The following is a 13,950-nucleotide window of genomic DNA, read 5'->3' as shown; positions in this document are numbered from 1 at the left end:
CCTTCTGATTTCGTTTAGCCCTACATATATTCCACTCAGGGGCCATAGTGTCAATGTTTGCCAGAAGGTTGCATATGTGTCACTAGAAATGTCTATGTGTTTTGAATATCATCCCTGGAAAAATACTGAATGCATATCAGTGGGAACACATCAAACATGCAGAATTGCTCTTATTAGTAATGACTGCATTCCCTGCTATATAAAATAAATTAATAATAATAATTTCCAGGGTCATCATGGACATTGAATTTCATTCACGTAGATAACTGCGTATTTTGAACAGCAAATGTTTAACACCAAATGTGTGATTACAAATATACTGAACAAAAATATAAACGTAACATGCAACAATTCCAATGATTTTGATGAGTTACAGTTCATATAAGGAAATCAATCAATTGAAATAAAATTATTAGGCCATAATCTATGGATTTCACATGACTGGGCAGGGGTGCAGCCACGGGTGGGTTTGGGAGAGCAATAGGTCCACCCACTTGGAAACAAGGCCGACCCATTTTTTCCCCATTAAAGGGCTTTATTACAGACAGAAATACTCCTCAGCATGACCTGTTGATGCCCGTAGACCCTTTTCAGTACGCTACACACTGACGTCACGCGCAACTCTTGGCTGCAGTAAGAAAGCCATCTCCAAATGTTTTTTTTGTAAAATAATTATTTTGGATGCAGCAGTTGTTATCTAGAATGCTTTTATGCTCATTGGCATAAACTGTAGCAAAAGTTAGCCAAAGCGCCATTTTACTGGTTGAAGTTGATGTGTTTTTTAAGCATAATGCAGTTGATTTGCGATTATGACACACACATTATATTAAGCAGGACATTCATACGAGCCTTAACATCCAATTATAATCCAAAAGTAGTATGAAATGCACTCATAAACAACATGTAAATAGAGGCTTTTTTTGCTGGCGTTCTATAAGAACGCCCCCGTGTTCTGCCACCAATTTGCCCGCATCGCCCTCTTGCGGCAATGTTTGCAAATACAAAGGGGTCTATATACTCTGGCTTGGTATACGCAGCATGAAATGATGCACTTGTAAATCAATCCACTCGTAGTAAAGAGGGTGGCGTAGTAAAGAGGCGACCACGTGATTCAAACTCATCTCTACTGGCTTGTCAAAGGGGGAGTTAAACCTTTGACGTAAGCAGGGGAAAGTACAAAATACACTCCGCGAAATACAGACGCCTCAGAGAAGTTAGAAACAGGTCATAACCTACAGTGACTATGCAGCCACTATTTTAGGATAAACCTAAACACGACTTGAAAGAAGCAACGGTGTGGAAAATAAAAAGAAGCTCCATTAATACAGAGTGAGCGTGATACATTGTTGCATTGTATCAAGCTTGTTCCAACTACTTGACTACTAACGAAATATATTGACGTCCGATCCCACGAGGGCAGAAAGCAGAGTTCATGTGCGACATATACAGCCTGGATTCTCAGTGCGTGTCTTCACAATGCAACATGAGTTGGGCGGTGGAGCCTATCAACTTCTACGACAATAAACTGAGCAGCGGTCTCCAGGGGGTCTGTAAACCCGGTAGAGGTGATCATGGCACGGCCGAGGAAAGCACCATGGCCGAGTTAAGTACAGCCCCTGCAATGTACGACGACGAGAGTGCCATCGACTTCAGCTCCTACATCGAGTCGATGACAGCAGTGCCACACCTGGAACTCTGCAACGATGAACTTTTCCTTGACTTATTCAACACTGTGAAGCAAGAAAAGACCGACTTATGCATGTCAGCCTCGACTACATCGTCCAGCAACATGCAACATATGTCAAGTTGTTCAACCAACGCATACGCATTTGGAAGCCAAAAAGAGTTCGAGAGGAAGCTCAAGGGGGGATTTGACAAGGGGGCCTTCAGCGCACCGATCAAGCAGGAATCGGACTGGAGCGACAGTGACATGTCCTCGTCGTTACCTTCACAGATAGAAACCTGCGAAAAGACCTCCGTGAGCCGTCTCATGGGACAACCAACTCCGCCAACAACCCCAGAGCCCATCTCAAGCCACTCCAGTGTCAGCTCAACCCAGTCCTCTCCTCGGAAGGTCGGCAAGGACAGAGGGAAAAAGAATGTTGACAGGTACAGTCATGAGTACCGCCAGAGACGCGAGAGGAATAACGTTGCGGTGAGGAAAAGCAGGGACAAGGCAAAGCAACGCAACGTGGAAATGCAGCAAAATATGCTTGAACTGGGTTCAGAGAATGACAGATTACACAAAACCATCGATCAGCTAAACCGTGAGCTCACTGGGCTGAGGGATTTCTTCAAGCAGCTTCCCAATCACAATTCCTCGTTTGTGGGGACCACGGGTGGGGACATCCGGTGACAAATTGTCACTTTCTAATGAACTGAACTGAGCTTTTGAAATACATACCTCAACAGACTTTTATTACCATCTGTGTAACAGATGCATTACAAACAAGCGTACATTTATGGCACTGGAAATGTACTGGAAACCGGAGGCCCACTCCCATATTGCTGCCATAATCGTTTTTGGGAAAAATGTTTTTGTATATTAAATTATTTTACCACTTCATTTACATATTGTTATACCAGATATGATACATGTTTTTATAATTCCAAACTTTGTATAAGAGCCAGAGCATGCTCACATTTTTATATTAGTTTGTATAAAAAAACTTGAAATATTTGTCTATATGGAATCTCTAATAAAAGTGCTGAAAAGTCATACAAATCATGGTCTATGTGTGTGTTTGGGATGCATAGATTATTAGTATACATCAGTGATTATAAATTACTTGGAATGGTTAAAGTGGGTTTTATTTGGATCTGGTGGTGCCAAGAATCTACCTCAGTTGGAGTTGGGCCACCTCTGTAGAATGACATTTTCACGGCTATTTAAATAAAGACCAGAAAAAGGTCAAATCATTTAAAAAAATGAAAAAATAACTACATACACTAGCATAATACAATGTTTATTGACAGAGTATAAGTACCATTCATCTTCAGAAATATATTAGGAGGTAGATATTCAAGGAAACACAGAGAAACGTGTGGCTATTTACAGCAAACAGGCATATTTTACAGTCACCAGTTGGACCGACGTGGGCCAAGTTCGACATATGTTGTTCCTCTCTGGTCTGTCAGTTCTAGCCTTGGGCTGTCAGCTCCTGGGTCCTAACCCATCAGTAACACACAAACAGATCTATTTCTTCACCAATTATTCACATTCTGTACAGAGAGAGCTTGTGGGGCTGGGCTGAGGAGGCCTCAGTCTTACAGATTTATTTCATGGGGTCCCACTCCCCACTTTGACAGCCTCAGAGGCAGATGTCTTCCAGACCGATGCACAGGGCTGGTTTCCTGGTGACCACATGGATGTAAGCGTTGATGGGGCCCACCTCCCTCCCCCCAACACATTCTCCATCTTGCAACCTGGAAACTCCAGCACATGGGCAATCAAAACCTAACCATGGATCAATAGTCTTAGGATATGGTCTTACATACAAGTTAGACATGCTCAATGAGAACAAAAGTTGGAGCTAAGCTAACCATCGAATGTCAATGTTACTCGTATAATATAGTTTCTGACGACAAAACACAGTATTGTTATTATTAGATTGGTGGGGGGAAAACACCCAATGCAAAAATTCAATAGACAATATATGTATTGGATACGGTATGTGGTGCTGATCCACTTCAGTTAACCTGGGTTGCCCGGATTCTCAATAATGGATGTAAGCCAAGAATATACCAAGAATGCTTGATGGTATATGATGGTCAGAGCCATACATTTAGATATATGGCTCTGATGGTGGTATGTGGTGAAACTAGTGGTTATATATTAGAAGGCAATATAGATCCAACTTCAGCGACACTATTATCATGTGGCTTCTCTTACACTATTGATCTGTGTGAGTGAGTGAGGCCATTGTTCTAAACAGATTGTCACGGATCCCTCCGGAACTTTCATTGCGCACACCTGGCCCCTATTCCCACTGATTGTATGTGTATATATGTGCCCTTTGTTCATCATGGTGCTGTCCATTATTGTTACAATGTACATTGGTGCGTGTGAGTACCTGTACTGTGTGTTTTGGGCTTTTGTGCACTTGTGGATTGCGCAGATGATTACGGGTCTAGTCCCGTGTGTTAATCATTGTGCGTGTGTGTATTTATTTGAGGTACTCCTCGCTCTTTTGTTTGGGTTTCAACCCTGTGTTTGTTTGGTGTTTGTCCCCGTGCCTTTACACGCCGTAATATGGGGTATAATTTAAAAAACTTTTACGCATTCCTGCGCCTGTCTTTCAAATCATTGTTACCAATGTGACACAGATCTCTTATCACAGTCTAACTACAGGACATTTGACAGATGACAATGATGTCACTGTGTCAGCAAATATACTGAGTTTGTTCTGACACATGGGAGGATCCAGATGCTGTACTGGTGCACTTAACCATACTTAACTGAGAGATAAGCACTGTCTACATAAATAAAAGGAAGGTAATGTACCGTATATTACATAACAGGTGAGCGAGAGAGAACTCCCCTCATGGCCAGAGGCTGCAGAGTAACACACAGGCAAGATGGTGCTCTGCTGGAGCTAGAAAACAGCAGAGAGAGAGAATAGTCACCATACTAGGTGTTTGAATGGCCTGTACTGGTCCATCAAACTACAGTTCTTCATATATTACAGCACATGCATTATAAGAATGTTATAAGATATTATAAGCATGGACTTTATTTCAGAGCATTTTTTGACCGTTTCACTTTCTCATAATGATACAGTCAAAGACTTTATTTGACAGCGACACTGTAAGAAAATACAGAAGTATGAGGATACCCGTAAAGTGATACGATGTTTTGAGCTCACACCTTGATTAAGATTAGATTTGATCATACTTCAATTTCTGCTACTATATGTGTATACACTGCTATCACACATTGAAAATACAGACATTTGCCAATACACATTCACATAACTAGAACTCAAAATCACAGACTCTCACCAGGGAATCACAAGCCACACAATCGAATGCTTGACTAGAGACAGCACAGACATAAGGTGTTATAATACAGATGATGACTTCACATTTCCCAGCCATCCTGAGTTCCCGAGACCCCTCTGGGAAAAATTCAGTTGTTATATTCTATTGTATTGGTAAACCAATAATTCAAACAGTTTATTAGGCTTATCCACTATAGCTTATCAGCAAGTGCATTGAAGACTTACAGCTTTTGGGGTGCCATCTCCAAGCAGTCACTCCCACATAAGCTGCAGACTGGCCAGGAGTAGGCTATGTCCTCATCCACACCAACTATCACACCCTGCAAACACCAACACAACCATCAGTACCAGCCAGAGAAACAAACCACTACAGGACACCACACTGACCAACCTGGTTCACATAGGCAAGCAACAAGGGCAGAAACTGGGACTCTTATCAATATTCCACTATGGTTTGGCTTAAAAACCAAAGATATAACTAGCTCTGTGAGAAAATAAAAATGCAATTCTTATCTGTGAGATGATAAGGATAGCAAGCGTTTACTCCCTTAACCAAACTGACACATTCTCAGTTAATGGCCCGAGATGCGGCCGGGACCACACATGCACACTAACTTATGTAAGATACAGTGCCTTCAGAAAGTATTCACACCCCTTGACCCCACCCCCCCCCAAAAAAAAAAATTCTTAGAGCCTCAATAAAAATTTTATTAAATGTAGATTTTGTATCACTGGCCTACACACAATACCCCATAATGTCAGTGGACTTATGTTTTTAGAAAATTGTACAAATTATTTAAAAAGTAAAAGCTGAAATGTCTTGAGTCAATAAGTGTTCAACCACTTTGTTATGGCTAGCCTAAATATGTTCAGGAGTAAAAGTGTGCTTTACAAGTCACATAATAAGTTGCATGGACTCACTCTGTGTGCAATAATAGTGTTTAACATAAATTTTTTGAATGACTACCTCACACATACAATTATCTGTAAGGTCCCCAGTCAAGCAGTGAATTTCAAACAGACTCATCCACAAAAACCAGGGAGGTTTTCCAATGCTTCGCAGAGAAGGGTACCTATTGGTAGAAGGGTAAAATAAAAAAAGCAGACATTGAATATCCCTTAGAGTACGGTGAAGTTATTAATTATACTTTGGATGGTGTATCAATGCACCCAGTCACTACAAAGATACAGGCGTCCTTCCTAACTCAGTTGCCGGAGAAGAAGGAAACAGTTCAGGGATTTCACCATGAGGCCAATGGTGTCTTTCAAACAGTTACAGAGTTTAACGGCTGTGATAGAAGAAAACTGCGGATGAATCAACAACATTGTATTTACTCCACAATACTAATTAAAATGACAGAGTGCAAAGAAGGAAGCCTGTACAGGATAAAAAATAATGTACACTGGTGTTGGTAACCAAGTTACAGTTTTGACTTAAATCTGCTTGAAAATCTATGGCAAGACTTGGCTGTCCAGCAATGATCAACAAGCAACTTGGCAGATCTTGAAGAATTATAAAAATAATAATGTGCAACGCTTTAAAAAAAGAAGCTTTATTTAACTAGGCAATTCAGTTAAGAACAAATTCTTATTTACAATGACAGCCTACCAGGGAAAAGTGGGTTAACTGCCTTGTTCATGGGCAGACCAACATATCTTTTCCCTTGTCAGCCCGGGGATTTGATCCAGCAACCTTTCAGGTTACTGGCCCAATGCTTTAACCACTAGGTTACCTGCCGCCCAAGTATATGAGTGCAGATAAAGACATATTAAACCCTTTTCTATACTACAGAGCTGTACTGTGCTGGCCTGGTTACCATAGTTGCTGGAACCGTGCTGGAAAGGACAAGACCAGCTTACCCAGAAAGACTCAGAGCTGTCAAAGCTGCCAAAGGTGATTCTAACATGTATTGACTCGTGGGTGTAAATATTTATGTAAATGAGATATTTCTGCTTTTCATTTTCAATAAATGTGCTAACATTTCTAAATACATGTTTTCATTTTGTCATTATGGGTATTGTGTGTAGATGGGTGAAAAACAAATACATTTAATACATTTTGAATTCAGAATTCAACACAACAAAATGTGGAATAAGTCAAGGGATATGAATACTTTCTGAAGGCACCATAGATAATTTCCAACTTGATTAAAAAAACTCTGAGCCTTCACACAGAGCCAAGGCAAGCTGCCAAAAGTTAGAAGGTACTTACGAGTGTAGATGAAGATATATTAAACCCTTTTCTATACTACAGAGCCAAGCAGAGCTGTACAGTGCTGGCCTGGTTACCATAGTTGCTGGAACCGTGCTGGAAAGGACCATTTGAAGAAGAACAACTATCTGAGCCAGGACAGCATGGTTCAGGTTCGTGTAAGTAGTGTGATTCAGGCATTGGTGTTTGTTGTATTATTCTGCCAGCTGATCAAACATGAAAGACCAGTGAGAGAGTCCTGAACGAATCCAGAGGGTTCACAGTTTGATCCAACATGGAAGACCAGTGAGAGAGTCCTGAACTAATCCAGAGGGTTCACAGTTTGATCCAACATGGAAGACCAGTGAGAGAGTCCTGAACTAATCCAGAGGGTTCACAGTTTGATCCAACATGGAAGACCAGTGAGAGAGTCCTGAACTAATCCAGAGGGTTCACAGTTTGATCCAACATGGAAGACCAGTGAGAGAGTCCTGAACTAATCCAGAGGGTTCACAGTTTGATCCAACATGGAAGACCAGTGAGAGAGTCCTGAACTAATCCAGAGGGTTCACAGTTTGATCCAACATGGAAGACAAGGGAAGGAGACCTGAACTAATCCAGAGGGTTCACAGTTTGATCCAACATGGAAGACCAGTGAGAGAGTCCTGAACTAATCCAGAGGGTTCACAGTTTGATCCAACATGGAAGACCAGTGAGATAGTCCTGAACTAATCCAGAGGGTTCACAGTTTGATCCAACATGGAAGACCAGTGAGAGAGTCCTGAACTAATCCAGAGGGTTCACAGTTTGATCCAACATGGAAGACCAGTGAGAGAGTCCTGAACTAATCCAGAGGGTTCACAGTTTGATCCAACATGGAAGACAAGGGAAGGAGACCTGAACTAATCCAGAGGGTTCACAGTTTGATCCAACATGGAAGACCAGTGAGAGAGTCCTGAACTAATCCAGAGGGTTCACAGTTTGATCCAACATGGAAGACCAGTGAGAGAGTCCTGAACTAATCCAGAGGGTTCACAGTTTGATCCAACATGGAAGACCAGTGAGAGAGTCCTGAACTAATCCAGATGGTTCACAGTTTGATCCAACATGGAAGACCAGTGAGAGAGTCCTGAACTAATCCAGAGGGTTCACAGTTTGATCCACCATGGAAGACCAGTGAGAGAGTCCTGAACTAATCCAGAGGGTTCACAGTTTGATCCAACATGGAAGACCAGTGAGAGAGTCCTGAACTAATCCAGAGGGTTCACAGTTTGATCCAACATGGAAGACCAGTGAGAGAGTCCTGAACTAATCCAGAGGGTTCACAGTTTGATCCAACATGGAAGACCAGTGAGAGAGTCCTGAACTAATCCAGAGGGTTCACAGTTTGATCCAACATGGAAAACAGGGGAAGGAGACCTGAACTAATCCAGAGAGTTCACAGTTTGATCCAACATGGAAAACAGGGGAAGGAGACCTGAACTAATCCAGAGGGTTCACAGTTTGATCCAACATGGAAAACAGGGGAAGGAGACCTGAACTAATCCAGAGAGTTCACAGTTTGATCCAACATGGAAGACAGGGGAAGGAGACCTGAACTAATCCAGAGGGTTCACAGTTTGATCCAACATGGAAAACAGGGGAAGGAGTCCTGAACTAATCCAGAGGGTTCACAGTTTGATCCAACATGGAAGACAGGGGAAGGAGTCCTGAACTAATCCAGAGGGTTCACAGTTTGATCCAACATGGAAGACAGGGGAAGGAGTCCTGAACTAATCCAGAGGGTTCACAGTTTGATCCAACATGGAAAACAGGGGAAGGAGTCCTGAACTAATCCAGAGGGTTCACAGTTTGATCCAACATGGAAAACAGGGGAAGGAGTCCTGAACTAATCCAGAGGGTTCACAGTTTGATCCAACATGGAAAACAGGGGAAGGAGACCTGAACTAATCCAGAGGGTTCACAGTTTGATCCAACATGGAAGACAGGGGAAGGAGACCTGAACTAATCCAGAGGGTTCACAGTTTGATCCAACATGGAAGACAGGGGAAGGAGACCTGAACTAACCCAGAGGGTTCACAGTTTGATCCAACATGGAAGACAGGGGAAGGAGACCTGAACTAATCCAGAGGGTTCACAGTTTGATCCAACATGGAAAACAGGGGAAGGAGACCTGAACTAATCCAGAGGGTTCACAGTTTGATCCAACATGGAAGACAGGGGAAGGAGACCTGAACTAATCCAGAGGGTTCATAGTTTGATCCAACATGGAAGACAGGGGAAGGAGACCTGAACTAATCCAGAGGGTTCACAGTTTGATCCAACATGGAAGACAGGGGAAGGAGACCTGAACTAATCCAGAGGGTTCACAGTTTGATCCAACATGGAAGACAGGGGAAGGAGACCTGAACTAATCCAGAGGGTTCACAGTTTGATCCAACATGGAAGACAAGGGAAGGAGACCTGAACTAATCCAGAGGGTTCACAGTTTGATCCAACATGGAAGACAGGGGAAGGAGACCTGAACTAATCCAGAGGGTTCACAGTTTGATCCAACATGGAAGACAAGGGAAGGAGACCTGAACTAATCCAGAGGGTTCATAGTTTCACCTTTGATCTCTGCTGTGACACAGGATGTTAACAGATGCAGCTTGTCGTGATTTACTCAACTTTCCCTACATTTGCACATAAAATAGGCTGTAGTGCAGACAGACAGTGAATGGATTTGTTTCCAGTACCTTAAGGGCTTACATTAGTAGTACATTGTTGATATGTTGATTGCATGTCAGCAATCAAGTTTTCAAGATATGTAACTTTCAAAAATCATAAACATGGAAGACATGTTGGCCAGACATATGCATGATGGCCAGATTTCTGTGTTTTGAAAGTTACATATCTTGGAAGCTTGTCTATTATCTCTTAATTACCATTAGTAAATAGAGAAATAGCAGCTTGTCCTGATTGATAAGTCATTCAATAAACACATACCAAAACATATTGGATTAATCCAATAAAAAGAACACAAACCAGGTAAATTTTACTCACAAATGACTTTGCATTTATACCAACAAGGTGTGAGTGTTATAAAGTACATTCCTTGAATGATTTGTTCTTCAGTCCACAGCTAGCTATATTGGAGGGCCTTAAAATGTTGTCAGAATCAGTGGCTCAACTGCTTGAGGGAAACTGTGAATAACAGCGGAAGAACACAATGCATTCGACTAACCACAAGAACGCCTCTCTGTTTCTCACAAAGCAAGACATACAGATAGGCTACAGCCACAAAACACTCAAAATAACAACTGTTTTGTCTTTCTGTAACAAAACAACATCTGGACCAACCCTGAAAATAATTGATTAAGGAAGACAGCGTGACTTTCAAGCTACAAAGGTGAATGACGTGTACATATGGATATACTGACCAGAGAACATGCAAAGAGAGTTAGGTGGTGTTTCTGGGCTCAGAGGATCCAGCCTCACAGGCTATGGTAAAGCCTGGGGCTGGGCTTGAGGTAGAGGCTGAGGTAAGTACTGGGTCTGAGACAATGCTAGTGACCATGGGCCCATTGTGCTCTCAGTATCTGGGCATCACACAGATACCAAAGGCTGCACAAATGACTGCTCCACGCACAAACCTGAACATGGAGAGAAATAATGGCATAGCATCATAAAAAAAGTAGTTTGAACCTGACATTGGAGGTGATAAATGACAACAACCTGGCACTTGTCTTTTCCTACTAGCACTGACTTTGCTGATATTTTCTTTATTGAGATAGTGTACTGACTACGACTGTGATATGTGGTTGTCTCACCTAGCTGTCTTAAGATGAATGCAAACCCCCGGGCTGCTGTTGCAGACTGACCCACATCACTACATTGAGACTGGAGGGGAGAGGGATGGGTGGAGATTGAGAGATATAGTGGGGGATGGGTGGAGAGTGAGATATATAGTGGGGGATGGGAATAGGAGGTATCATTCATATATTAGCCAATATCATAATAAAGAGAACAAGAGATAAGGGAGAGGGGATCATTCATTACTGCAGATTAATAGAGAGCGAGAGAGAGAGAGAGAGAGAGAGAGAGAGAGAGACAAGAGAGAGACAGAGAGAGAGAGTGTGAGAGAGAGAGAGAGAGAGAGACAGAGAGACACAGAGAGACACAGAGAGAGAGAGACAGAGAGAGACAGGGAGGGAGAGAAAGAAATGGGTGTGAGAGACTACGAGCTTACTTGGAAAGTACAATCCTAAGTGTGCAGCACTCCCTTATGTGCTGCCTCAATAGACACACACACACACACATACTGCTGACTCCAGTCCCTTAGTCAGTGTAAGACACTTATCAAGTGTCTTAGTGAATAAACACATTTCTGTCTAACTGTCAAATAAAAAGCACAAGGCTCTGCTGGTTCAGTGTGGTTGCTCTGATTCATTTATTTGATGACTGGCATGAAAAAGAGTGGTATAGACAGAAAGCACTGGACTTTGCAACTCACTTTGTTCTGGGCTATTACTGTTTCTCCCTCCCAGAGGTCAAAGTGTAAAGGTTTCACAGATCAATGGAAAAGAATGCCTGGTAGATATTTTAGTATGCACACAGATAGTGAAGGCTGCCCTCTACGTCAGTTGTTGCCTCTTGTCTTATCAACAGTCAGTTCAAATCACCAGCGTCTGTCCACCACAACAGGACGTGATCATGTTCCTGTCAACTCTTCAGTTGATTTACATCTACACGTCTCTAATAAGATACATATCACAGATGACAGTTTCTCAGTGATGTCTATACATTCTTATTGAATTCCAAGATGCATTTGAAAGTACCTGCATTTTATTTGTGGATGACAGCTAAAGCGATGGCTGCTCAGCTCACACTGAAACATATAACAACTTACAACAATGCATATTTGATTTCTACAGGTTCAACAAAGAGTCAGAGTAAAGGAAAATGGTGTAATCTGGAGTTAACAACTCAATACACGTTTGGAGGAATAGTTGGGGAGGTAAAAACAAGGAGGAGAGACGAAAGCATCTCAAACTGTTGAGTTGGGTTAGACTTCAGTTCTGTGTGTATGTGTGTGTGTGTCACTAGTTACCTGCAGTATGTCTCAGGGTTTGTTGTGTAGGAGGCAGGTATAGAGGGGATAAAAGCTGTCGCCTTCCAAGGTCTTTGCTGTTTGAACACAAAACAGATTGACTTCCGACACTGTTCAGAGGTGCTAAGTACTGTCGGCAGGCAAAAGTTTGACTATCCTACCGGTGTGTCTGAGCTTGAATTCAGTCAGTACAGAGAGTTTGCATAGGCAGTTTCTTATGCTCACATAAATGAACCACAATACCATGGGTTCTCAATATAAATTTGAGTAGTATCACAGGTGGCCAGACTGTCTGTCAGGTAAGAGTCTGTTATACCTGCGAGAGAGAAGATGAAGAAGACAGTAAGGTACAAGCTATACAGGGAGGGAGGTGCAACAATATCACAGTTCATTTAACTTCTATGGAATCACAGATCTGTTAAGGCAGGGCACTTTATAGTTACACAGAATCAACAGAAAGCATGCTGAGACTGGTGCGATACACACACACCTCCCTTTATCACTATCAATCTCACACACACTGAAAAGTGGAACTTAGAGCAAACACCCTATGTAAATCACACACAAAAACAAGTATGGCTTCTATTGGTTTCAATTGACAGTTTTGATGGCTGAGGGTCTGGATGTCGCAAAACCTGAAAAAAAGCGAAAGCATCCCCACCCCAAAACCAAACTGAATTAAACTTGTCCTTTTTGAGTTCAGGACCACCAGTTAGTCAGTGTGTGAAAGGTGGAGTTGACGTTGCTATTCCTCTACATGCTGTCACTCAGTCTGTTGTTAGGAACCAGTTCCCCAGGTCCTAATCACAGGGTATCTGTGTACATAACTGGCTCTGCAGCCCAGGCTGGTCCAACAGGTCAGGGTAAAGACTGAGCTCACCTCACACATTATTTCGTTACTGAGATCTGAATGTAGCGTTATTGTAGCTTTCTACATGTGGGAGCATGTGAGTGCTGAAAAGGGGAGTCAAGGACAACACTAACATTTATCTTAAACTGACTGTACATCATTACATCAGCGTTATGTAATTGTTGATTTAATGATGGTTCAAATATGGAGGTTTTTAAGTGCCAACAAATGATTAATAACACTTGTTTAAGCCTTGATAGAGAGGCTTTTTAAAAGATTGAACACCAGCTATTGTATATGACATGGATGTTTTCTTTTGCACAGAGTATAAGATGGTGGCTACATCTGTTTGGTGCAATCCCAAATTGACCCCTAAACCCCATGCACTTCTGGAGATCTGAGAGGATTTAACAGGTGTACGTAATATGGTTATCACACCACCTTGACCTCTGATAGGCTAGGTGGAAGTTTCACCGTATTGCTTTCACCTGTCCAATCCTCTCAGATCTCCACATGGGCACAGGGGCTTAGGGGTCGATTTGGGATTGGGCCTTTGTTTTTGCTCCTGAAGGTGATATATCCATCATGGCTGACTGTAGACAACACCCTGCGAAATTATGGGATGCACTCTAACCCCTCCTCTAAATGTCCCCACACCAGTTCCTAAACTGTTACTAAACTGAGCTCCTGACTGTGGAAAGTAACTCATAGGTTCAGTGTGTGCACCGATGATGTATCACTTTACATGTAAACATGGGACAGTGACATGGCAGGATGATCAGTGGGCGGCCATCTTGAACTCAGGATGGAAAGTTCT

At 42.3% G+C, this 13,950-nt stretch overlaps 1 protein-coding gene and 1 long non-coding RNA gene across 3 annotated transcripts; one reads left to right on the top strand and one right to left on the bottom strand.

The window, feature by feature from the left end:
* The first annotated feature begins 1,199 nt into the window (after window positions 1-1,199).
* LOC115114550 (CCAAT/enhancer-binding protein delta-like) lies at window positions 1,200-2,726 on the top strand. Its single transcript, XM_029642886.2, has one exon. It carries the CDS (start codon window positions 1,433-1,435, stop codon window positions 2,354-2,356), a length of 924 nt encoding a protein of 307 aa, XP_029498746.1. The 5' UTR covers window positions 1,200-1,432; the 3' UTR covers window positions 2,357-2,726.
* Window positions 2,727-2,949: 223 nt separating this feature from the next.
* Window positions 2,950-13,544, bottom strand: LOC115113973 (uncharacterized). 2 transcript variants are annotated; one of them, XR_010461793.1, is made up of 4 exons: window positions 12,284-13,544; window positions 5,226-5,320; window positions 4,505-4,595; window positions 2,950-3,426 (listed from the first exon to the last, which is right to left on the bottom strand). It is a non-coding gene; the product is annotated as an uncharacterized LOC115113973 (long non-coding RNA). The 2 variants fall into 2 exon arrangements; XR_010461792.1 differs by lacking the exon at window positions 12,284-13,544 and adding an exon at window positions 10,614-11,387.
* Between the last annotated feature and the right edge of the window lie 406 nt (window positions 13,545-13,950).

This window comes from Oncorhynchus nerka, linkage group LG9b (assembly GCF_034236695.1).
Source record: "Oncorhynchus nerka isolate Pitt River linkage group LG9b, Oner_Uvic_2.0, whole genome shotgun sequence".
Lineage (NCBI taxonomy): Eukaryota > Metazoa > Chordata > Actinopteri > Salmoniformes > Salmonidae > Oncorhynchus > Oncorhynchus nerka.
Note: the sequence above shows the minus strand (reverse complement) of the source record. Positions and strands in the feature narration are given on the sequence as shown.